The sequence below is a fragment of the Nyctereutes procyonoides genome, unplaced genomic scaffold (assembly GCF_905146905.1).
Source record: "Nyctereutes procyonoides isolate TBG_1078 unplaced genomic scaffold, NYPRO_anot_genome, whole genome shotgun sequence".
Classification (NCBI taxonomy): Eukaryota; Metazoa; Chordata; class Mammalia; order Carnivora; family Canidae; genus Nyctereutes; species Nyctereutes procyonoides.
Genome location: NW_026575020.1, coordinates 36,705,667 through 36,730,413, shown reverse-complemented (window position 1 = coordinate 36,730,413; position 24,747 = coordinate 36,705,667). Strand labels below are relative to the sequence as shown.

Here is a 24,747-nt window from a genome sequence, read left to right as displayed (position 1 = left end):
CTCAGACTGGGTTCCTTTGGGAGGTGGTCTGCGGATGTGCTTGGGTGAGGGGCATTGGGCACTGTCTGGGGGGCACCTCTGGTGAATTGCAGGCTCATTACTAGAACGTGGGCATTTTGCTCAGCACGTACAGACTTTGGTTTTTTCACGTTGTTTTCTCTGAAGCTAAGATTTTCTTTCCCAAGTAAAGGGCAGCCTTGTAGCTTTAGAACTTGGGCTCAGTTGGAGACGTTGGTTCACATCCCTTAGTGATAGGCCAGCAGAACTGGAGGGTCCTTTAGTCAGGCAGGCTCTTGCCATTTGTCTGACCTTGGCCAGGTCATTTCATGGTTCCTGAGCCTTTTTCTTCTATAAAACGGGAAACTATCCCCATTTTCTTTCTATTTCATTTTATTTTTATTTATTTTAAAGATTTTGTTCATTCATAAGAGACACACAGAGAGGCAGAGACACAGGCAGAGGAAGAAGCAGGCTCCATGCAGGGAGCCCAATGTGGGACTCGATCCCAGGACTGGGATCACCCTCTGAGCCAAAGACAGATGCTCAACCGCTAAGCCACCTAGGCATCCCCTTTCTTTGTAGTTTAAAGTTGATTTAAGCAATCTCCACCACCAACTTGGGGCTTGAACTCATGACCCTGAGATCCAAAGCCACATGCTCCCCGAACTGAGCCAGCGGGGGACCCTTCCCTTCTTTTTTTTTTTTTTTTTAAATTTTATTTATTTATTCATGAGAGACCGAGGGAGAGGGAGAGGGGCAGAGGGAGAAGCAGGCTCCACGCAGGGAGCCCAGCATGGGACTCGATCCCAGGTCTCCAGGATCAGGCCCTTGGGCCGAAGGAGGCAGGCACTAAACCGCTGAGCTACCCAGGCTGCCTGCCCCCCCTTCTTACTTTTTTCCTTACAACCCATCTCACATGCTAGACATCGAGCTAGGGCCCAGGGGAGCCCTCCCAGGCACCTCTTGCCCTAGCTTGTAGTCAAGTGTCCTTAGTGGCTGTGAGGTTTGCAGCCTGAGAACAGAGGGAGGCAAGTGCTATGGGAATTTGGGGATGGAGCAAGCACACCAGGACTGGGAGTGGGCTGGGGTTCGTTCGGTCAGGCTGCTGCTGAGTGCCCCCTGCCTTGGCCCTGTGTCTAATGCAGGTCAGCCTGGGGTACCTGTGCCAGGCCTGCACGTCGCTCCTGCACAGCCGTAAGATGCTGCAGCACTGCTTGCAGGTACACGCCCTCCCTGCCCAGCAGCTTGTGGGGCCTCACCCCAGCCTCTTGGGACCCCACCTCCATTTCTTGTCTCCTTAGAACAAAAATGGGGACGGCGTTCCCTCAGCTGTTGCCCCCCGTGTCCAGCGGCTCCCCGCTGCTGCCCCCGCTCCCTTCTCCTGCTCCTCCTCCTCATCCTCCAAGCAGCCCACTGCTGACACCGAGGCCTCCGAGCAGCGAGCCTTACACACCGTCCAGTATGGACTTCTCAAGATCCTCAGCAGGACCCTGGCGGCCCTGCGCCACTTCACCCCGGATGTCTGCCAAATCCTGCTGGACCAGGTACCGGCCGCCCCGCGTGCCAGGCCAGTAGCCTCCCAGCGGCGAGCTGCCGAGGCTCTCCTGTGCCCTGCTCTGCCCTTAGAGCCGTCTGGGCTCCAGGCGGCACTCTATGTTGCTCCCGTCTTTCCTTGCAGTCCCTGGACCTCGCTGAATACAACTTCCTATTTGCCCTGAGTTTTACCACTCCCACCTTTGACTCTGAAGTGGCCCCCTCCTTCGGGACCCTTCTGGCCACAGTGAATGTGGCCCTAAACATGCTCGGAGAGGTAAGCTGCAGCTGTTAGACTCTCGTCTTTCCAGTCTTCCCAGCGTCCCACCGTCTGTGGCCTCCTGCACGTTATTGGCCCTCCCGAGCCCGTTCCTCTTCCTGAACGAGTGTGACTCAGCCTCCCCGGGAGGATTCTCTGGAGGACCGAGTGAGGCAGCAGGCGGCTGCTGCACGTGGCGCCTGCCGAATAGGAAGCTTGCGCTGAGCCACACCTGCTACCGTTCCCTTACTTTTTTACCCTGTTCCTCTTCCTCCAGCTGGATAAGAAGAAGGAGCCGCTCACCCAGGCTGTGGGGCTCAGCACACAGGCAGAGGGGACCAGGACACTAAAGTAAGAAGGGCCTCCTAGGATTTGAGCTGGGGTCCGGGCAGCTGTGGGCCAGCCGTCCCGTTGGCTCGGCGGCATGCCTGCTGCCTGCCAGCATGGCTCTCCGCAGCAGCCCGCCCTGCCCTCTCCCCAGGTCCCTCCTGATGTTCACCATGGAGAACTGCTTCTACCTGCTCATCTCTCAGGCCGTGCGCTACCTTAGGGATCCAGCTGTGCATCCCCGGGACAAACAGCGGATGAAGCAGGAGCTCAGCTCGGAGTTGGTACAGACGGAAAGAGGGCTCAGACCAGAGGGGGTGGCTGCTGGGGACGGGCCCCCACCTCCCAGGGCACTGCAGGGGCCTCACCTAGTACCTCTTACCTCCTAGAGCACGCTGCTCTCCAGCCTCTCCCGCTACTTCCGCCGGGGGGCCCCCAGCTCCCCGGCTGCTGGCGTCCTCCCCTCGCCTCAGGGCAAGTCCACGTCTCTCTCCAAGGCCAGCCCAGAGAGCCAGGAGCCTCTGATCCAGCTGGTGCAGGCCTTCGTGCGGCACGTGCAGAGATAGGGTGGCGGCCCGGCCCACTCCACCAGCCTGCGTGGCGGCCCTGGACAGCTGGGGTGCTGCCAGCCGGCCCGACAGCCGCGTGGGGCTGAGAGCAGCACCTGTCTCCTGCCCCCCAGAGCAGCCAGGACTCCAGCTGCCCACCTGCTGCCATTATTTTTCTAGTAGATCAAGAAGTCCACAGCCAGGTGGGAGCCATGAGTCTGCTGCACTCACACCCTCAAGTTAAAAATGTCTTGAGGGTGTGGCCCTTCCCTCAAGCATTCCCTACCGCACCAGACCCCGGACCCCAACCCAGCTGAGGCCGGAGCCAGTGTCACGTGCGGCCAGGAGAGGCTGTGTGCATGGGTCTGAAAATCTGTTTTCCATGCTCTGTTCTTGCAGTTTTTGGTAACACTGTGGTCTATTTATACAAATATTAAAATGCTGTTTATAGACAGATGTGTGGTGTGTCTTCAAGGCCTCGGGATGAACATCGAGCTTTCTTCACCAAGCATGTATGTCTTCCTTGGCCAGGCACCCGGAAGTGGAGTGGAAGTTTGGGGCACGCGGGGTATTTATTGATGGTTGACTCGCTAACATGCCTCTGTTAATGTTTGAGCAAGCGAGGGAGCTGGGTGGACACTTTAACTTTCCCTTCCCTGACCCGCCCAGCTCTCGTCCCCTCACCTCTGCCACACTCCATTTACCAGCTAGCTGAATTTATATCATGAGGTGTAGCCTTTCCAGAAGATCCACTCCTATCCGCTCCTTGTTGCCCCCCTTTCAGAAGCCTGGGGCTGTGGCTTATCAGCCTCCAGCCTCCTCAGGACCTCATACTGAGAGACTGGGGCCTGGTTAGGGGCCTTCACCTGAAACCTGGCTTGTAGCCCAGAGCCACCCCTTGAGGTTTCTAGAACCAGACTGACCTGGGCTAGAGTCCCTGAGTGCAGCCACTTGCCAGTTATGGAACCTTGAGGAGGTAGCTGGCTTTCTGCTCTCTCCCTCATCTGTGAGGACAACACAAGCACACATGAATGCACAAGGCTCAGGGGCCGGCCATGGGAAGGAAGCACGGGTAGCCAGCAATTAGCTGCTGAAACCGTCATGTACTGTCCAGTCCACTCCACTGGGCCCACGTCTGGGAAAGGTTCTCTCAGGAACAGAATGTCTCGTATGCAGCCTTGTGTGTGGGAGCAGCGGACCCTAGGGAAGAGAGGGCGGCCGCAAAGGCAGCCCGACAGGAGCCCAGGCCACATGCATGGGAAGGAGGGTTTATTATTTGTCACTGGCCAGAGAGCAAGCAGACAGGCAGAGTAAAAAGATCAGTTAAAGTTACAAAGAGGGTGGAGAGGTGCAGGCTGCAGCCACGGAGCCCGGCAGGAGCTGTCCACGTGCGCACGGGAGGGGAGGGCAGCACTGGGAGACGCTGCTCCGGCCAGTTGCCCCTCCGCTCTGGTCCATCCAGAGGGGCCGGCACCTGGCCCGGGCCTGCCACACTGGTCTGCCTCCCCTACCTTGCTGCTCTTGGCAACCAAAAGGCAGGTGCTCTCTTGCCAGAGGTGTACCCCGGCTTCCTGCAGGGGCCATGGTGCAGCGTGGAAGCCAGCACTGCAGCCAGGCCCTCCCTCCTTAGCTGGAGCTGGGAGGGCAGGGGAGGCAGGTGGGGCAGGGGGCTCCAGAAGCGGGGCTGAATGGCCGGGGGCACGGACAGGATGGGGCCGGTGTCCCCATCCCGAGCAGCTGAGTCACCCGTGGACAAGTGGCACGGCTGGTCCCATCCTCCAGCCCAGGCCAGAGTGGGCAGGGGCCTGGGAGGGGCTGGCTCAGCTAAGCAGCTCCAAGTAGGTGACCGGGACCTTGCCCTTCTTGTTGCCTCTCTCGCCGATGAGCCAGTCCGGGTCCATGCCAGGCAGGCTGTAGACGGTGATGAGCTGAAGAGGAGGGCAGAGAGGGAGGTCATAGCCTAGCCGGGGCAGAACTGGTGCCACGATGGCGCAGGGACAGGGCTGCCATGGCTCTGGGAGACCAACCACCTGCACCTCCAGAGGCGGGAGCTCACCTCCTCACCTGCTCTGCAGAGAGGCTGCTTCCTCAGCTGCAGCTGCCTCCACTCACCCCAGACCCTGCTCCACCCCCGGGCCCCGCAGAGACTTGACAGCAGTGGAGTGGGGGGCGCCCAAGCCGCCCTTGGCCATCACCTCATCATCACCCATGGCTCCGGGCCTACCTCATCCGCCAGCAGGGCCAACTCACTGCTGTCGGCTGCCTCGTAGTCGTAGAGCACCCGGGCCTTCCGGGTCCCGCTAGCGGGTGGGGTCACCTCTAGGTGGAGGGCGGCCTCTCCCGGTGGGGCCAGCCCAGCCACAGAGGGGCCCACAGGCATAGTGGCCACGGTGGTGGTGGGCGAGGTGCTGCTCAGGGGCGGGGACACAGGTTCTGTGGTACCCACGAATGTGCCTGGGAATCTGGGGAGGGGTGACATGTCAGCCGAGATCCCCGTGGGCTCCACCGAACACCACCTAGGCCCACCGCCACCGAGGCAGGGGATCTGGCTACTTACATGGCTCCCTGGGAGCTGGCGGCATGAGGGGGAAAGCAAGGCAATGGGAAAGGTAAGCTGTACTGAGCCGGCCCTGGCCAGCCACCCCCCTGCCACCCAGAGGGGTGTGTGATGGCCCTCTAACCGCCCTGTGCATCATGGGCAGCTGGCTGAGCTCCGGGAGCAGAAGGTTCTTGCCTGGGGGCTGGGGTGGGGGGCTGCTCGCTGGGTCTGGGGGTGGGGGGGGTGGGGACCCCAATGAGCACCTGCCCAGCTGTTTCTGTAAGTCCAGCATGTGGCGGTAGCACTGCGCATAGTATGTAGTCTGGGATTCCACGAACTCATGGAGGCAGCGGAGGTGGTTCACCTTTGGGGGGCGGGGGCAGGGAGAGGCTCTGAGCAGGGGGTGTCCCAGCAGACCAGACCTGCCCCCACAGACCCTGACGCCCTCCAGACCCTGACGCTCCTCCCCCCACCTCACCCCCCACAGACCCTGCCACTGTCCCCTGATGCCCCTCCCACCCTGACACCCTGTCCCTCTGCAGACCCTGGCCTTTAGCACTCCATCCTCTGCCCCAGCAGCTACCTGCTCCCTGGGACAGGGGAGGGCTACCCAGCCTCTGGCACTTGGAACAAAGCTAAAGTTCCACCCCAGCAGCAGGGGCTCAAGCACTGCCCCCTGGTCCTGAGATTTACCTCCATGCCTGCCTTCCTGTGGACGAGTGCAGTGCAGGGTGGGGGTGGGGGATGCGGTGGGGAGGGGGCGGGAGGCCCGTGGACTGCGGGGGGCATACAGGGTGGGACTTACGTGGGTGCTGCTGATCCCCTCCAGCAGGAGTCGGGTCACTTCTGCCTGCCGGTCAAACTCTGTCTGGGCCACCCGGAGCTCCTGCTCGGCCTGGAAGGGCACAGGGGAGTGTCTGACGGCTGCCCCCTCCTCCCCTCTTGCCAGCCTCTTCCTGCAGCCCAGAGGCCCACCGGGAGCAGCCTCCTGTCCTACTCTGGAGGTAGGACCTGACAGGGTGCACTGCCCACCCAATGTCGCTCCCCGAGCGGGAACCCCTTTGGACCTGGTCTGTGACAAGCAGTCAGAGACAGAGCCGCAGGTGCTCTGCCACCACCTTCGACACCCAGTCCCTTGCCATGTGACACTGCCATTCCCCCTGTGCTCAGAGGAACCACGGAGGCGGCTTCCCCAGAGAGGAAGTGATACCCTCCCCCCACGGTGGCCCTGGCCTGGGGCAGAGGCCAGAACTAGAAGCCAATCGGACTCCTCCCCCCATTCCCACCTGCTTCAAGTCTGCCCCCAAGGCTCCTGAGCCCAGACTCACCTTGTCCACCTCATCATTCCAGAGCTTCGAAGACCACAACAGGACCGGGCAGCAGGGGAGGGAGGGGGCACTGGTCAGCGGGGAGTGGGGTGAGGATGGCTGAACCCCAGATCCCACGCCCTGCCCCAGCTCCCCAAGACCCCACCTCTTCCCATCCCGTATCATTCCCCACTCCCTCCCTGTAACCCAACCAGGAGCTGAGGCTGGGACGTGGCCTGGTGTGAGTGGGGTCACTGACAACCACAGTCCAGTTCAACATGCCACATGCAGGGAAGGTAGGGGACAGCCACCTGGGAAGTCCTGCTTGGGTTTCTCCTATAGCATAAGCCCCCAGGCTCTGATGGGTGACCCAGTGTCCCCTGTCCCACCCTGACAATCAGCTAAGCCTGGTGGGCTGGGACGCAGGGCCGTGTGACCCTAGGCCAGTCACTGAACCTTTCTGTCCTTCGGCAGAGAAAGGCAGCCTCGTGCCCGAGTCACACTGGGGTTCAATGGCAAAAGAAAAAAACAGGGCAGTCTCCACCCTCCAGGATATTCCTCCTTCCACTCGGCCCAAGAAGGGGGGCAGGAAGTGTCATCCAGAGTCTAAAGAAGAAAGACCCCCCTCCCCCCACCACAACTTAGGAGACCCGTTTCTCCTGCCCAGTGTGGGAAGTCTATCCTAAGATGATAACCAGAAAGATGGAAAGCAGAACAAGGCCAGCCCTGCGGACCCACCACAGTGCCATTCAGAAAACCAAAACGTGGGGAGCTCCCTCCACGTGTACAGATGGAGGACACCCAGCGAGAGGGGCCTGCCAGAGTGCACTGGGGTTGTCACCCTGAGGGACGATGGCCGGGCCACTGCATGAGAGCACAGACACACGGGCAACATGCGATGGCAGTGGCGGCGAAGAGCTAGAGGGCCTGAGCGAGAGCGTGCCACCCCCCATGGAAATGGAAGGTCAGAGAAGGTGGCAGAGAAGACACAGCTGTGTTGGTGACAGGTGAAAGGGAGAGGTGTGATTGGCCCATGTCCCAAACTAATTGGTGAACACCTAGGAGTAGCTCAACATGGCCATAGAGAAAAGATACCAAGACCCCTGAAGGCTTCGTGACCCAACACTGCCCATGTCCCCTGGCTCCCATGGGTGCCACCAGCCTCCTCCAGACACGCCGTCCCCAACCTGCTGCTCCCACCCGCAGTGCCCCACTCTCCCTGCATGCTCTCCGGGCCTCTGCTCGCTGCCAGGACACTGGTCAGATGTGCTGAGGAGGCAGCTGGATGAAGACCCCCACCCTGGTCACCTGCCTCGGGGTCAGCGAGCCCGCCGTGGGCCAGCGGGGAGAGGGGGCAGGCAGGCCTCGGGGACCCCGGGAGACGGGGAAGCTGGCCCAGCCTCCACCTCCAGCGCAGTACAGAGACAAGCAAGGCCAGTGATGCGGGCACAGGAGCACAGGCAGGCGGCCGGGGTTGGGGCTGCTGCCTTCTTGGCTCTGGGGACCGCCCCGTGCTCCTGCTGCTCTGCTGCCCCCTGGTGCATGGGGACATGGAGGGAGGCCAGGCGGCCAGGGGTGGGGCGCTTACCGCGGAGGCGCTGGCCGAGAGAATGTAATTACGAGGTCTAGTCTCCTGAAAGTCAGGCACCGTCTGGCGGGAACAGAGGTCATGGGGGAGGGGGGTCACACAGGGCCAGGCGCCACCCCAGAGTCTCCCACAGGGAGAGGCCAGGAGTCCCGGCCCAAGGGACAGGAGGCTGCAGCCACATACCACATGGACCCCTTCTCCCTGCTCCAAGCTCCTGGGGACAAGGTAGGCTTGGGAACTTGGAGAGTCAGACAAAGACCAGGTGGGCGATCACGCTGGGAGCCCAGGAAAGCAGACGCCAGGGAGCCTTTCGGTGAATCGCAGACTGGGTCTGGACCCCTCCTCCCTGGACCCTAGCCTCACTTGGATACCCCAGCTAGCGCCACTTTCCTCCTGACAAATCACCCCGACCCCAGCTTTCTCCATTCCAGAATCTCCACACAGCACATCTCTCACTCCTGCAGCAAGGACCAGACCCCTCCCCCACAACAAGGTGGACAGATGGATGCATGGATGGACAGGGTGACAGGCTTTCCACATTTGCAAAAAGCTGACTCTCAGGCTCCAATGCCTGCGGTCCTCCTAAACCAGAGGCTACGCAAGGCAGATGCTCTGGGTGGGGGAGACCAGCTGCTTGCAAAATGCCCAGGATGTGCCCTGGGCCAGCCACACCACTGTGGCCTGAGGCTGGGGTGGGCAAACCAGAAGCAGCACAGCACGTGGGACAGGTATACTCACATCTCCCTCACACTGAGCCAAGTTACCCAAAGCAGAACGGAAAGGAATAAAAACAAAGAGGTTAGTGAGTCCACAGCACAGGCAGGAGCAGGCCCCCCAGGCCCTGGCAAGAGGGGACAGCAGGGAACAGGCAGGCGGGCAGATGACCCTGCCCTGTGGGAGGAGTCTTCATATGTGTGTGTGCGTGTGTCTAGGGGGCAGGGTGAGGGATGACCTGCCGGGCTTCGGTCCTCTGGGGCGCTCACTGTACTTGGGCGGCTCTGGCTTAGCTCCGTAGAGGGTACCTGGCCTAACCCGAGGGCTTGAGGTTGTCTGGGCCAGACAACCAGAGAAGAGGTCGTGCCGCTCTAGTGACTGAGGCAAGGCTCCCCTGGCCTGGCTGATGGAGGACGAGCTTGTTCTGGACAAGGTACTCCAGAGACTGTCCAGCCCTGAGTGATGGGAGACCATCCTATCCAGGTGACTTAGAGAGGTCATCCTTAGAGCCATTGGTCATCCTACCCAACTACGAAAAGACTCCAGTGGCTGAGCCCCTGCCTCTAGTCTGGACCCCACACACCTAGATGAGCTGAGACCCTGCCCTTGGCTCTCACCAGAGGCAGGAAGGCCCAGACTCCATGATCCCGAGTGGCCACACTGTGGGAGGGGGACAGCAGGAGAGTTTGGGGCCCGAACCCTCATCGGCAGCCAAGAGCCCGAGCAGTTACAGGTGGTAGTACCCCTGGCCTGTTCCAGACTGGGGGTTCCCGGGTGTGAGGTGGCTTCTAGGCCCCTCCACCCTGCAAGCAGCCTGACACACCAGGAGTGTGCTCACCCTCAGGCCCCCTCTCCCCGCCCTGGCCTAGCCCTGGTCAAACTGCACCACACTGCACTGACTGGCCCGGCTGGGCCAAGCAGGACTTAGGTAGCTGAGAGTAAACGGAGAGGCCCTGGCCTGACCCTGGGCCATGGGGCTACTGAAAGGGCCCTCGATCATACCCCTGTGCAGGTGGGTGGTCCAGCTCCAGGGTTCACACCATCAGGGCACCCAGGGACCAGCGCTGGAGCAGTGGGTGGGGGAGTTAGTAAGGGGGAGCCATGCCCGGGCAGAGCCGGGGGACAGAGCCGAGCATTCGGGGAGGACAGGGCAGGGCCATGCGAGAAACTCCACCTGGTTGTCTGTCTGGGGAGGCTGTGGCATGCCCTGAGCCCAGGTCGGGGTGCTGCTGGTCAACCCACCCCATAAATGTTAGCCCTGGGGCCCAGAGCTCTGGGTGGTCAAGGTTCCCTTGGGGGTAGGGACAGAGAGGCATGACCAGAAGTGGTCAGCCAGGACCAGCGCCCCCGCAGCCAGGCCTCTCCAGGCAGGGACAGGGAAGAAAGATCATGCCAAACATCAGGTCCCTTCCCCCTCCCTTGGCTCTAAACAGAGCTAGGTGGGCAGGAGACCAGAAGGGACACCTACCGTGGCTTTGGCTTCTGCGGCCTTAGCCTTCTTCAGCCGTGCTTTGCAGGCATCCAAATCTAGACGTCGGTTTTGGAGGAGACGTCTTTCCTTCTGTGGGGTGGGGGAACACGGAAGAGTGAAACCCAGGGAAGCCCTGGGGGATCCTTGGCAGTGGCAGGACTGGCCCACGAGGCCATCTGGTCCAGGCAGGGAAACCGAGGCCCAGACAGGGGAAATCACCTACTCTTTGTCACTCAGCCCACAAGAGCCATGTCACGGGAGGCCTGGGAGTCCTGGGTTCCCAGGATGGGAGGAGAGCTCCAAGGAGGAGGAAGCCACAGTGACCAGGAAGCAGACTGGCCCCAGGGTTCTCACCGAAATGGTCTTCCAGTCCCCTTCCAGGAAGTTGCGCAGAGGTGTCAGGAAGTTGATGGAGGCTGTGTGGATAAAGTCCCTCTCTGCAGCTCCCAGGCGCTTTTCAGCTTCTGCCACCTTGATTAGTGTCTTCCCTGATTAAATGGAGTTTAAGGGTGAGGAAGAGGCTGAGGTTCAGGCCGCTCTGATCCCCAGAAGTAAGGGAGGGCCCAAAGAGAGTCATGCTGAGGAGGCGTGAGCAAAGGATGCTCAATGCAGAATGGCTAGCCTGGACACATATGGAGCAACTTACACATCTATCAACTGGAGACTGACAAATAAATAGTGGGACATCCAAAACATGGAACAGCACTCAGCATTAAAACTTCCAGAACACAGAAAGGAGCTCAACAAATCCTGCTCCCAAAAAGCAATTATAAAAGTGGATATAATTGTCAAAAGCAAACATTTCTGGACTCGGGAAGTTGATCAAAGGCAAATAACCGAGACTATTTACTCAGGAACTACAGGACCTTGGTTAAGAACAGCAGGAGCCTGTGGCTTTCCAGCCAGAGGAGGGAACTCCCTTCTCATCCACCCTGTGGTGTTGTAACTTTACCTGAGGTGGGCAGCTTCACTGCTAGGTGGGCAGGGGTGGGGAGCTAGGGGGTTGGTTGCAGGGGAAGGTAGTGGTATGGGGGCTGACTTGATTGGGGCTGCAGCACAGAAAAATCCATGGGACCTTGTCAAAAACAATAGTGATCTCAATGGCAGATAATTGAGATAATTGGGAAAGAACAACATCACAGCTGATTTGAATAGGGAATACTGGTTGGAACAGGTCTGCCAGAAATTTAATAGGAGACCTTGGAATGAGATCGTCATTTGGGCCTTGACAAACTCCCAGGTTATCTCTGGTGGTCTGGAAGGCTGCACAGGTATGCGTAGCATACTCAGGAGAGACTGGAGAGGACCCTGGGTATCTACTCATCCTTGGCCAAATGTGAGGCTTTCCATACAAAGCAAAAGCTAGGCAGACTTATAAACTACTTGAACGTTGAATGTGTTCCCCAACACACCCACAAATTCATCAGCAAAGCCTTAATGGTGCAAAATGTTTAAGTGCAACCTCTGAATAATCTATCACTGCCTGACTACTAACATATGCTAACCCAGGAGCAAGCCCTAGGAAGCTAGCTTGAAAATAAAAAGAATGATTAAAAAAAAAAAGCAAAAGCAGTAGCTGCACACAGACTCTAAACAATTAGCTCAGGCAAGTCTCTAAGCCAACAAGCAGCAAGAACAACCCCTAAGTGATTCAAAATCCATAGCTACTATATTATCTAAAATGTCTGTATTTCAACAAAACCCTGTGCAACACACAAAGAAATACCTAGGTATGCTCAATACACAGAAGAAAAAAGCAATCAATAGTTACCATCTCTAAGGACACTCAGTTGTTAAATCTAGCAAATATTTTTTTTAAGATTTGAGAGAAAACAAAAGATTTGAAAGAGACAGAGGGAAGAAGGAAGGGAGAGAGAGTACATGTGTGTTGGGGGTGGGAGGGAGCAAGGCAGAGGGAGAGGGAGACAAAATCCTCAAGCAGACTCCCCGCCAAGCACGGAGCCTGACATAGGGCTCAATCCCATGACCCTGAGACCATGACCCAAGCTGAAACCAAGAGTCTGACACCCAACTGCTGTGCCACTCAGGTGCCCTAGATTTAGCAAAGACTTCTAGGCAATTACAACTATGTTTTTTAAAATGCCTTTTTTTTTTTAAAGATTTTATTTATTTCTTCATAGAGACACAGAGAGGCAGAGACACAGGCAGAGGGAGAAGCAGGCTCCATGCAGTCCCATGCCTGACATGGGACTCGATCCCGGGTCTCCAGGATCACACCCTGGGCTGCAGGCGGCACTAAACTCCTGCACCACCGGGACTGCCCTAAAATGCCTTTTTAAAATGTTATTTGAGAGAGAGAACAAGCAGTGGGAAGGAGCAGAGAGGGAAAGGGAGAAAGAAGCAGACTCCCCACTGAGCAAAAAGCTTGATGCAGGGCTCAAACCCATGATCATGACCTGAGCTGAAGGCAGATGCTTTAAATGACTGAGCCACCCAGGCGCCCCTGTTTTTGTTTTTGTTTTTTTAATGCTTAAAGAATTAAAGAGTAAGATGACAATGACTCATCAAATAACGTAAATCAAGAAAGAGATGAAAAGTATTAAAAAAAATCGGGACGCCTGGGTGGCTCAGTGATTGAGCGTCTGCCTTCAGCTCAGGGCCTGATCCCAGGATCCAGGATCGAGTCCCACATCAGGCTCTCTGCAAGGAACCTGCTTCTTTCTCTGCCTGTGTCTCTGCCTCTCTCTCTGTGTCTCTCATGGATAAATAAATAAATCTTAAAAAAAGAAGGAAGAAAGAAAAGTATTAAAAATAAAATAAAATTCTGCAGTTGAAAAGTATCACAACTGATATGCAAAATCCACCAGAAGGGCTCAACTGCAAGGGTGAGCTAGATGAAGGAAAATTCACCACTTAAAAGATCGATAGAGATGACCTCATCAGAAGAACAAAAAGAGAAATGAAACAAACTAACATATGAGTAATGGGAGTCCCAGAAGAAGAGGAGAGCAAGGGGCAGAAAAAATATCTGAAGAAATAATAGCTGAAAATGTTCTGATTTTTGATGAAAAACACTAATGTCCATATCCAAGAAACTCAACAAACCCAAAATGGGATGAATCAAAGAGATCAACAGCCAGGACATATTGGTCAACCTGATGAAAGACAAAGACAAAAAGTCTCAAAAGCAGCAAGAGAAAAGCAACTCATCACAAACAAGGGAGCCAGGAGGAAATTAAAGAATGACTTCTCATCAGAAACAAATGAGGCCAGGTATCAGCCTGGCTCAGTTGGTGGAGCACACAAGCTACCTCAGGGCCCTGAGTTCGAGCCCCATGTTGGGTGTACTGATTAGACATCTAATCAGGGCCTAACTCAGGATACTGGGATCAAGTCCCACATCAGGCTCCCTGCTCCCCAAGGAGCCTGCTTCTCCCTCTCCCTCTGCCTGCCACTTGCCCTGTTTGTGCTCTCTCTCTCTCTGTCAAATAAATAAATAATCTTTTTTTTTTAATTTTTTTTAATTTATTTATGATAGTCACAGAGAGAGAGAGAGAGAGGCAGAGACACAGGCAGAGAGAGAAGCAGGCTCCATGCACCGGGAGCCCGACGTGGGATTCGATCCCGGGTCTCCAGGATTGCGCCCTGGGCCAAAGGCAGGCGCCAAACCGCTGCGCCACCCAGGGATCCCTAAATAAATAATCTTAAAAAAAAAAAGAAAAAAGAAATGATATAGTCAAAGCAAAAAAAGGAAAAAATTCTCATCCAAGAATACTACATATAGCAAAACTGTCCTACAAGAGTGAACATGGAATAAAGACATTGCCAGAGAAACAAGACTGAGAAAATTCATTGGTAGATACCCTGCCATAGAAGAAATACTCAGGTTCAAAGGTAATGACACCAGATAGTAAGCCGAATCCACATAAAGCAATAAAGACCACCAGTAAAGGGCAGCCTGGGTGGCTCAGTGGTTTAGCGCTGCCTTCAGCCTGGGGCCTAATCCTGAAGACCTGGGATCCAGTCTCACATTGGGTTCCCAGCATGGAGCCTGCTTCTCCCTCTGCCTGTGTCTCTTCTCTGCCTCTCTCTCTCTCTCTCTCTCTCTTTCTGTGTCTCTCATGAATAAATAAAATCTTTAAAAAAAAAAGAAATTTCCTTTAAAAAAAAAAGGCCACCAGTAAAGATAATTAAACAGGCAAATATAAAAGACAATACAAGCATATTATTTTCCTTCTTAACTGATTTAAAAAAAACTACATAAAATAACTATAAAAGCGTATAGTCAGGCTCATACAAAATAGAAATGAAATATATATGATAATAGCACAAAGAAAGGGAAAAGGGATGGAGTTATATTGGAGTAAAGTGTCTTTATTTTACTGGAATTAAGTCAATATTATCCTGAAACAGACTGGGATAAATTAAAATATACATTGTAATTCATATTGTAAAACCAGTTAAGAAAAACTTTGTTAAAAAAGCAACAAAGATGGGACGCCTGGGTGGCTCAGCAGTTAAGTGTCTGCCTTTGGCTCAGGGAGTAATTCCGGAGTCCTGGGATCGAGTCCCACATCAGGCTTCCTGCATGGAGCCGGCTTCTCCCTCTGCCTATGTCTCTGCCTCTCTCTCTGTGTGTCTCTCATGAATAAATAAAATCTTAAAAAAAAAAAAAAAAGAAGGGATCCCTGGGTGGCGCAGCGGTTTAGCGCCTGCCTTTGGCCCAGGGCGCGATCCTGGAGACCCAGGATCGAATCCCACGTCAGGCTCCCGGTGCATGGAGCCTGCTTCTCCCTCTGCCTGTGTCTCTGCCTCTCTCTCTCTCACTGTGTGCCTATCATAAATAAATAAAACAAAAAAAAATTTAAAAAAATTAAAAAAAAGAAATTAAAACGTTACACTAGAAAATATCTATTTAACACAAAAGAAGGAGTAAAGGAGGGTCAGATGAACAAAAATGACCTGAGTCTTCAAGAAAATAATAAGATGGCATATGTAAATCCAACCACACCAATAATTGCATTAAATATAAATGGATTAAACACTCCAATCAAAGGGTAAAGATGGTCAGAGTGAATTTAAAAAAAAAAATCCAAATATATACTGTCTATAATAAAGACTGGATTTAAAGACATAAATAGGTTGAAAATAAAAGGACAGAAAAAGGTATGCTATGTGAATAATAACCGTAAGAGAATAGGAGCACGTGAACTGCTATAAGATAAAAGGGACTTTAATGTAAATGTGACCAAAGACAAAGAACAATATTTTACATTAAGAGTCAATTCATCAGGAAGATATAACAATAACATACGGGCCTCACAAAAGATCTCCAAAAATATACAAAGCAAACACTGACATACTGAAGCCAGAAACAGACAATTCAACAGAGTTGGGAGACTTCAATTCTTCTCAAAAATGTATAGGACAAGGGGATCCCTGGGTGGCTCAGCGGTTTAGCGCCTGCATTCAGCCCAGGACGTGATCCTGGAGACCCGGGATCGAGTCCCATGTCGGGCTCCCTGCGTGGGGCCTGCTTCTCTGCCTGTATCTCTGCCTCTCTCTCTCTCTGTGTGTCTGTCATGAATAAATGAATAATTAAAAAAATGTATAGGACAAGACAAAATCAGCAGGCACACAGAAGGCTAGAACAACCCTATCAACCAATTTGGCCTGTGGCCTCTACCATACTCCACTCCACAACAACATAACATATGATCTCAAGTGAACACCAACATTCTCCAGGAGAGGCCATATACTAGGCCATAAATCAGTCTTAATAAATGTAAAAGGATTAAAGTCATACAAGCATTGTCTCTGACCACAGTAAAATTAATTAGAAATCAACAACGGAAGGAAACTTGGAAAATCCACAAATACCGGGAAATTAACCACCATCCTGGTGGGAGCAGAAAAGTACACAGCCACTCTGGAAGGCAGTTTGGTAAACTTCCTAAAAAGCTAAACGTAAGTTTACCATATAACCTAGCCAGTCCATTCGTAGGTGGATATCCAGGAGAAGTGAAAACATAGGTCCTTACAAAGTTCTGTGTGCAAACGCTCTTAAGGAAACAACCCAAATGTCTATCAAATGGGGAATGGATAAAGAAAATGTAGCCTAGGATACAATGGAATACTATCCAACAATAACAAGGAATGAAATCCTGAATCACATTACAGCATGGATAAAAACTCAGAGATACTGCACTCAGTAAAAGAAGCCAGATGAAAAATATAGCACGCTATGGGGCGCCTGGTCAGCTCAGTTGGTTGGGTGTTTGACTCTTGGTTTTGGCTCAGGTCATGATCTCTTGGGGGTCACAGGACTGAGCCCCAAGTCCGGCTCCAGTGGAGTCTGCTTGGAATTCTTTTCCCCTCCTCCACCTCTGCTCCTCATGAGCATGTGCATGCACACTCTCTCTCTTTTATCTAGAAAATAGATAAAATCTTAAAGAAAACATACAACATACCATATAATTCCATTTGTATGAGATGTTCAGAAAAAGCACATTTATGGGCATACAAAGCACATTAGCAGTTGGCAGGGGGCAGGACTGGAGACTAAGTAGACATGGCACTTTTTGCAGGTAACAGAAATATTCTTTAAATCAGACTGGGGAGATGTTTGCACAATTCTGTAAATTTACTAAAAAGCACTGAATTACACACTTAAAACAGATGCATTTTTAGTATGTAAATTGTATCTCAATAAAACTTTAAAAATTAAAATAAAAAGATTGAGGTGGCTCTCTAAGTGCCACTGTGAAGAGGAAGCTAACACAATACCAGGCTGAAAAATCAGATTGCAGAATGGTACACACAGTACGATCCCATTAAAAAATGCACACAAACCAAAACTGGTTAAGAGAGACTTCCATTTCTCATTCTATTTTCATCTGCATTGACTGAAGTTTAAACAAGTAGGATGAATTTTTTCATTTATTTATTTTCATTTATTTCAAAATTTTTTCATTTTTATTCATTTCATGAATTTTTACAAGTAGGTATTATTTGTGTACTTAAAAAAAGACAAGAAAGGAAGGGAGGAAGGGAGGGATGGAGGAAGTTCGAGAACAAGAGACTATGACTCCTGACGCTGGTTATGGGGCTTGGCTCACCATAGGGAGTGGTGGGCCCCAGTTCACTGGCTGCCTCTGCCATGTACTGCGCCAGTAGCTCCCCGTTGGTGACCCTGGAGGGCACTTTCCTGTCCAGCTTCTCATACAGGAACTCCTCCACTCGGGCACCTGCAGAGAGACAGCAGCCAAAGCCACAGGGCTCTTCAGTACAACCCAAGGATGGAAGCCATGAGGACAGAAACAGACCCAGACCAGGGCCTGCCCATGGAGGTGCCTGGCCTGGTGACTTGCCGAATATTCTCTTTCTAGTGCTCATCTCAATCCAGTGAAACTGCCACTCTACCCTGTAGGACCCCTCACTCCAGAGAGGAGGAAAACACAGTTCAGAGACATGAAATGCTTACCCCAGGTCACATAGCTGGGGTGACAGCCCCAAAGTGAAGGCCCATTCACTTCCCCCTCTGTACAATATGGATTTACAGGAGCTGACATACATATGGATAGTGCTCTGGCGCTGGCTCCAGAAAGCTCCTGGGATACTCAGTTATACAGCAAACTTATGGCCGGATAGGCATCATGACCCCAAGACACCCCTCCCTCCCCCACGGTTCTCCTGCCCGTTGCATCTGCTTGTTCCTTGCTCATGCTCATTGCAGTGTGACTCTGGGAAAGCCCTCTTCAATCTCTGGGTCCTGCTGCCCTCTCAAAAGACCTGGCTCATGTTTTTCCTGCCTCTTCTCTCAAGTGTGTTTTAGTTTCAAGCATATTTTTCAACTCCTCTGTGCAAAACTTAACACTTCTGCTACCCCAGAGAGTGCCCGTTGGAGCCCATCACCAAGTCTGCTGTTCTCTTTATCTGCCCCTTGCCCCCAGCAGGCTGGCTGGCTGGCTGGCCGGCCTGCTTTCTTTCTTTCCTTTCTTTCTTTTCTTTTCTTTCTTTCTTTATTTTCCCAGCAGGCTTTAGAAGCCCCAACAAGCTGACCCATATCCTGCCTGCCACCCAGTCCCACCCAGCATGGTCTGTGCAGCTGGAGCCTCCTGCCACTGGCTTCCCACCCTGCACCTAGGGCCACCCAACACCCACTCACTAGGGTTGGGCTGCAGCAGCACCTCTGTCTGCCGTAGGATTTTCTCTGTCCAGTTCTTGGTGCTGTCTGCCCGGGCCAGAAGGTTTTCAAAGTGTGCATCCAGCTCAGTCTTCTCAGCCTGGCCGAATTTCTCCTCTGTGAACTGTGGGGGCAGGGTTGAGGGGTGGGGAGAGCTCAGGAGGGGGGAATCGAAGACTGCCCCTACCCACGCTTCTACACCTCCCCCCCAAGCTAGAACCAGGCCCGAGGTCAAGAAACTGGTTTTGCCCTAACCTGCTCTGTGACCTTGATCAAGTTACAACCCTGCTCTGTGCATCAATGTGCCCCTCTGTAAAATTAGGCTGGACCAGAGGTTGGGGATCATGGCTTCTTTTGGAAATCCAGAAAGCTAAAAAACCTCCCCCCACCCATCCACAAAAATGCACATTTGTACGAAATCTGGCATATAACTTAGAGGAATAAGGAGTCACTGGGGGCCTTTTTCTAGGGGTCCTCTTAACCTGACTCTGAAGAAAAGCACTTGGTAGCAGGTATTCAGGGAATAAATGGGGTACAAGCAAAGTCTAGGGTGATTGTGGGGTTCCTTGGGGGGACCAAAAGCCATCAGGGAAGGTGTGTCAGGGGAGTGAGTGGGAGGAATCCAGGCCCCAGAATTAGGGGGACCTGCTTCAATCTCAGTTCTGCCACTGATGAGATGTGTGACCTTGGGCAAGTGGCTTTGCCTCTCTGGCATCAGTTTCCTGAGCTCAAAGATGAGAATAATAAATAATAGCTGCTCCCTCACAGCTGAAATAGGATGAAATAAGAAAGATGTGGGTAAGCGGCACCTGGGGGGCTCAGTGGAGTGTGCAATTCTTGACCTCAGGGTCATGAGCCTGAGCTCCATGATGGGTATGGAGCCTACTCAAAAAAATTTTTTGTTTTTTTTTTTTTTTAAAAAAGAAAGAAAGAAAGATGTGGGTAAGACATGAAGCCTGGGGTCTGGCAGGAAGTCAGTGTTCAGGGTAAGGTGCTGCTGCCATGAAGCTGATGGGTAGAGAAGCAGCTGGGAAGGAAAGGGAGTGTGTGTGGGCAGAACAGCCACATGGCTGGCCTCTGGTCGCCTGGTGTGGTGGACAGGAACAGCACTAGCCCATCAGAGCCAACTGCTGGGCATGCACATGGCCCAGAAGGCTCGGCAGCCCTGCCCCAAGGCCAGGCAGGAACCAAGATGTTCCCATGGGTCAGATGGCAGAAGCCATGTGGGCCAAGCAGGAACAATCTGTGACTGGTCCAAGTCCTGGCCCCTCTGATCTAGAAGGCTCCAGCAGAAAGAGCCTGCTCAAAGTCATAGCCAAATAGCAAAAGGGTGCAGATCTGTGGGGGTGAGATCAGCAATAATGACAGCAGATACCGGTGACCACATGGTGGCCCAACCCTGGGCTAAGCACTTGACACCAATGGTCCACCGACTTCTCCGACAGCCCTCTAAGATAGCTGGGTCAGGTTTCCCATGTCACAGATGATGCCACTGAGGCTAAGTAAGGGGCACTCTGTGCTCAAGTCAGGGTCATCGTGGGCTGGTAGTCTGGAGGCCCTTCCCAGACTAGTTGGCAGCAACAAATCATCCAGAGGTCGAGGACAGCTCCAGCCCAGCTGGAGGGGCTGGAGGCAGCCACCGATAATTGGATAGTGCTGGGCAGCCATCAATTATGCAACAGGGCTTGGGTTTCTCTCTGTAGGGCTGGGCCTGACTGGCTCTCTCTCAGGGCTTAAGGCCTGACTGGCTCCCTACCTGGGAACCAGCTGCTCCTGGCCTCTTCCCACCTCTCCCCATTCCTGGGTCTCCTCACATTCCCTATACTGGGGCCTCCCAGAGCCAGGCCCTGAGCAGGCCTCACCTCACCCAGCCTCTCAAGGGGTAGCCTTGGCCCCCATTTTCCAGATAAGGAAACCAAGCTTTAGAGAGACAAAGTCACCTCTCTGGTCCTCAGCACCCCTGCCCTGGCGAATGGGGATAATAGGATCTATCTCACAGAATATTTGGAAATGCACAGCACAGGCCTAATAAATGTCAGCTGCTGTCATCATCACCACATATAGCAGGCCTCAAAAAACAAACAAACAAACAAACAAATAGCAGGCCTCCTTCATATTCCTCCTCCGAGCTACCTAGGAACCCCCCAGCCCCAATCGTACCAGGCACCCGAGTTCAGGTGACCATGTCACCCAAATGTGCAAGGTTAACAGCAGTCACTTCCCATTGAGCCTCAGGGTACCCATTCCTCACACCCCACATCCACCCAGGTTCAACATCCTATGGGGGCTTTCCGACCTCTTGGGCATCCATCCCATGTCCAGTGCTGCCTGCCTGGCTCAGATGATGAGAGTGCCACCGTCTCCTCTTGGCTTCTACTATTATTCCTTCTACCACTACTACTACTATAGGTATGGTTACTACTAATAGCATTAATACTATGGCTTCCACTGCCCTCTCCCACCCATACTAGCACCATACTCAGTATCCCTTAGGTTTTTCTGCCTCAATACCCTTAGCTGTGCTATCCCCAGCCCCTGGACCAAACCCTTCCTGACTTTCGAGGCACTGTTTGGAGACAGGGAAGCCACCCTAGAATCACCCATGCAAAAGGAATCCTGCCCTCCCAGAGTCAAGCTCAGGTTCCATACTGGATGTGGGTGCAGCAAGGCTCTAAAAGGTGTCCCTGGAAATTTAAAAAAAAAAAAAGGGGGGGGGAATCCCTGGGTGGCACAGCGGTTTGGCGCCTGCCTTTGGCCCAGGGCGCGATCCTGGAGACCCGGGATCGAATCCCACATCGGGCTCTCGGTGCATGGAGCCTGCTTCTCCCTCTGCCTGTGTCTCTGCCTCTCTTTCTCTCTCTCTCTCTCTGTGACTATCATAAATAAATAAATTTAAAAAAAAAAAAAAGGTGTCCCTGGTACACAGAGGGACTGACTGCTTACCCACCATGTCCTGGGATGTGGCAAGGAGGCACCTATGCAGAGGAGCTGCCCACACACTGATAATGAAACACTCCCTCCCATCCCTCCTTGACTGACTCCAATCTCTGGGCAGCCAGGCCTCCGCAGGTCCCGAGGGCCCTCTCTTACACAGGTCACATGTCAAGCCCCTTTCTCCTCTGGCCTGCCACCCTGCCCCACCCCTACCAAGAGTAAGGGCCCCAAGCTTCAGGGGCTGATATCTGCAGAGTCCGAGGCTACTCCCTGCAAGATGGCAGCAGCAGGGGGTGGGCGTGCAGAGCCAGAGAAAGCCTCTATTTATAAAGCTGCCAGCTCCCTCCTCCACCCCAGAGTCTGGAGCCTGGGCGCTGGCTCCCACTCCAGTATGGGTGACCCAGTGGGCCTGCCCCCACCCAGAGAAGTGAGGCTACAGGGCTCAAGCCTCCCCACACCCCAGGCTCTGCAGGCTCTGGCCAACTCAGGTGCCAGGGCCCCACAGCAGCAGGAAACGGGCAGATCAGGTTCTTCCCAGATGTGGGAGATAGAGTGGTTGCCATACCAACACTGGGGAGGTTTCCCCACCTTCCAGATGAAATGGAGATTGCCAAGGGGCTCTGGGGTCCACTAGGGCTGGGGTCACTTGTGGGGCATGCAACACCAAGCCACAAATCCTCACTGGGGCACTAATCCTCAATGGGACATGGGGCACAGTGCTTTCTAGTAAACACGAGCACATGGGTTTCTGAGAGACTGGGGCTGGGTTTCTCCTGAGAACTGACAACAACAGCAAGGATAAACAAAAGGACCTGATCCCAGAGCACTGCGACAGGCCAAGCCCCAAGTCTGCAGCCACTCTTGGAGGCAGAGTGGTGTTACACCCGATTGACAGAAGCTGGAAAAGTGACTTGCCTAAGGTCACATGCCACACAGGTGCAACAGTAACTACACTAACACCATTAGTAAGCTTGCCTCTATTTTTTTTTAAGATTTTTTTTTTTTAATTTGAGAAAGAGAGAGAGAGAGAGAGCGAGAGCATGATTTCAGGGAGGGGCAGAGAAGAGGGGGAAGCAGACTCTCTGCTAAGCAGGGAGCCTGACTTGGGGCTCTATCCCAGGATCCTGGTACCATGACCTGGGCTGAAGGCAGATGTTTAACCAACTGAGTCACCCAGGCACCGTGTAAGCTTGCCTTCAGTGAGCATAGCATGTACATGCAGAGTACCAAGGAACCCTCACACCCATCCTGGGAGGGAGGGGTTGTTAATCCCATTTTTCAGATTGAAAAACTGAAACCAAGTGATGAAGTCCCTTCCTCAAGGTCAGAAGAGGGAGCATCCATGCCCAGAGCTGACTCCAGGTCTTCACTATTACATTAGGATACCTCAGTTTCTCTCCTGGCCCCAGACTGGATAGGACTTGTTCCAATCCCAGCATCACCAGCCTGGACAGCTGCCCAAGGAGGGCACCCAGCCAGACCTCAGTCTTCTCCCCATCCCCCAGGCTCAGAGAAATAAGAGGAAACAGGCCTCCCATGGAGCAGAAAGGAAATAATCTCAGCCCTCCTGGCTTCCGGACTGACTATCCAGGCGTGTAAAGGGGACCTGAGGGAATCAGTACCACCAGCCCATTGCACAGGTGCGGAGACTGAGTTCGGAGAAGGGGTCGTGGCGGGTGCATGGTCCCTAGGCCTGGGGCTCAGGCCTCCAAACGCCTGCCAGAGTCACTGCTGAGAAAGGGCAGGGAGGCAGGAGCCCCCTTGGTCCTCTCTCCCCTCCTGGGGCGGGAGCCACGGCAGCAGAGTAACCCTGCCAGTCGAAACGGTGGCCCCTGATACCTCCCCTAAGGCAGCAGGGCTGTGGCCGGCTCAGCCCCGGCCCCCCGCTCCGCTGAGTGCGGCCACTTTGGCCGGCCGCCCCGGGCTCTTCTCTCTTCTGGGCAGAGTAGCAGTAGGGGATGTGGGGAGCTAGGGTGTCCCCGCAGCGGGGAGGGCTCGGCAGCCTCGAGGGCCTTCCCCTGCGCCCCCGGCTCTACTGTAGGGGCGCTCCCGGCCCGCCCCACATCCGGGCTCCGAGAGCCGGCCGCGCGAGGCCCAGGGCGCACGGCCTCACCTGCACCGCCCGGGTGAAGAAGATGCCCGCGTCCGACGCCAGCTTCTTCATGTTGAAGTCCATGGCGCGACGTATGGCCGGCCGCGCTCAACCCGAGCGCAGCCTGGCAGCTCCCAGCCGGCCGCCGCCGCCGGCCCGCACCCCGCCCACCTGCTGCCGGGGCGCCCTCCCTCAGCAAGCCCGCCGGCCCGCAGCCGCCCCCGCCCAGCAAAGCGGAGCGCGCAGGGCGGGGCGCAGGCCGCAGGGGAGGAGCCAGCGGAGCGCGCAGGGCGGGGCGCGGCGTCGGGGGAGGAGCCAGCGGAGCGCGCAGGGCGGGGCGCGGGCGTCGGGGAAGCAGGCGAGGGAGCGCGCAGGGCGGGGCGCCGGCGTCGGGGAGGAGCCGGAGCGCGCGGCGGGCGCGGGCGGGAGCAGGCGAGGGCGCGCAGGCGGGGCGCGGGCGTCGGGGGAGGAGCCAGCGGAGCGCTCGGGGCGGGGCGCGGGCGTCGGGGGAGCAGGCGAGGGAGCGCGCAGGGCGGGGCGCGGGCGTCGGGGGAGGAGCCAGCGGAGCGCGCGGGGCGGGGCGTGGACTTCGGGGGCGGAGTCTTAGGCGCTCCGCGGGGCTGGAGGCCTCCGGTCTTGATGCAACTGGTTGCTGCCCCCTATGGCTTCTGCCTGCCATCTGACTGGCCTCTCTCCATTCCTTGTTCCACAGCCCCTTGCCAACTTGTGCCTCTTCATGTCCCTTTGACCATTCGCACCCCACTCTTCTACTAGGCCCTCTGTCTTCCTATTCCTTTGCCTCTTTTGTTCTGGGTCTCTGTACAGCCCACCACCATTCACCACTACCTTGACCTTTCCAGTCCCCGTCTTCTGCCATTGACCTTGGTGATGCTAAGGACATCTGAGACAGGGCACAGGCTGGCTGGGGACTCCTCTGGTTGTTTGTTCCCTGGAAGCCCTCTGGTTCTCCAAAGTTGGGTGACGGTGTACGTGAAGGAGGGAGGATAAGTGGGGAGGCCAAGGTAGTGGAATGGGCTGCCCTTAGAGCAGGGACACTTGCTGATCTTGAACTTACCTCCTCATAGCCCTGGACAGACAATGGAATAGACTGCAGGTACATCCTCCCATTCATGGACCTTAGAGGGGGCTTATTACCTGTCTCTACCTCTACACTACCTTTTAATGCAGTGGAGAGCTCTCTTCCTGAACTGGCACTGTCTCCTCCCTGGCTCCATCCTCTGGATACCTGACTTGTTTATCTCCACATACTAACCTCAGTTCCCCATCAT

General features: G+C 54.6%; 2 protein-coding genes across 3 annotated transcripts in view; one reads left to right on the top strand and one right to left on the bottom strand.

Annotated features, from left to right (window-relative positions):
- The window catches only part of NUP188 (nucleoporin 188), a 53,534-nt gene extending 50,413 nt beyond the window's left edge, over positions 1-3,121 (top strand). The window contains exons 39-44 of the mRNA XM_055318643.1: positions 1,146-1,220; positions 1,302-1,544; positions 1,679-1,810; positions 2,070-2,143; positions 2,274-2,403; positions 2,509-3,121. Of these exons, the coding sequence (XP_055174618.1) occupies positions 1,146-1,220; positions 1,302-1,544; positions 1,679-1,810; positions 2,070-2,143; positions 2,274-2,403; positions 2,509-2,685 (831 nt within the window). The 3' untranslated portion in view covers positions 2,686-3,121. The remainder of the gene's footprint in view (positions 1-1,145; positions 1,221-1,301; positions 1,545-1,678; positions 1,811-2,069; positions 2,144-2,273; positions 2,404-2,508) is intronic.
- Positions 3,122-3,919: 798 nt separating this feature from the next.
- SH3GLB2 (SH3 domain containing GRB2 like, endophilin B2) lies at positions 3,920-23,708 on the bottom strand. 2 transcript variants are annotated; one of them, XM_055318669.1, is made up of 12 exons: positions 23,480-23,708; positions 18,415-18,556; positions 17,366-17,494; positions 10,641-10,774; positions 10,284-10,376; positions 8,102-8,164; positions 6,535-6,558; positions 6,012-6,101; positions 5,470-5,570; positions 5,225-5,239; positions 4,892-5,129; positions 3,920-4,595 (listed from the first exon to the last, which is right to left on the bottom strand). In XM_055318669.1, the coding sequence occupies exons 1-12, from the start codon at positions 23,540-23,542 to the stop codon at positions 4,488-4,490; spliced, it is 1,200 nt and encodes a 399-aa protein (XP_055174644.1). In that variant the 5' UTR covers positions 23,543-23,708; the 3' UTR covers positions 3,920-4,487. The 2 variants fall into 2 exon arrangements, with proteins under 2 accessions (XP_055174644.1, XP_055174654.1); XM_055318679.1 differs by lacking the exon at positions 5,225-5,239 and having other exon boundaries at positions 23,480-23,705.
- Between the last annotated feature and the right edge of the window lie 1,039 nt (positions 23,709-24,747).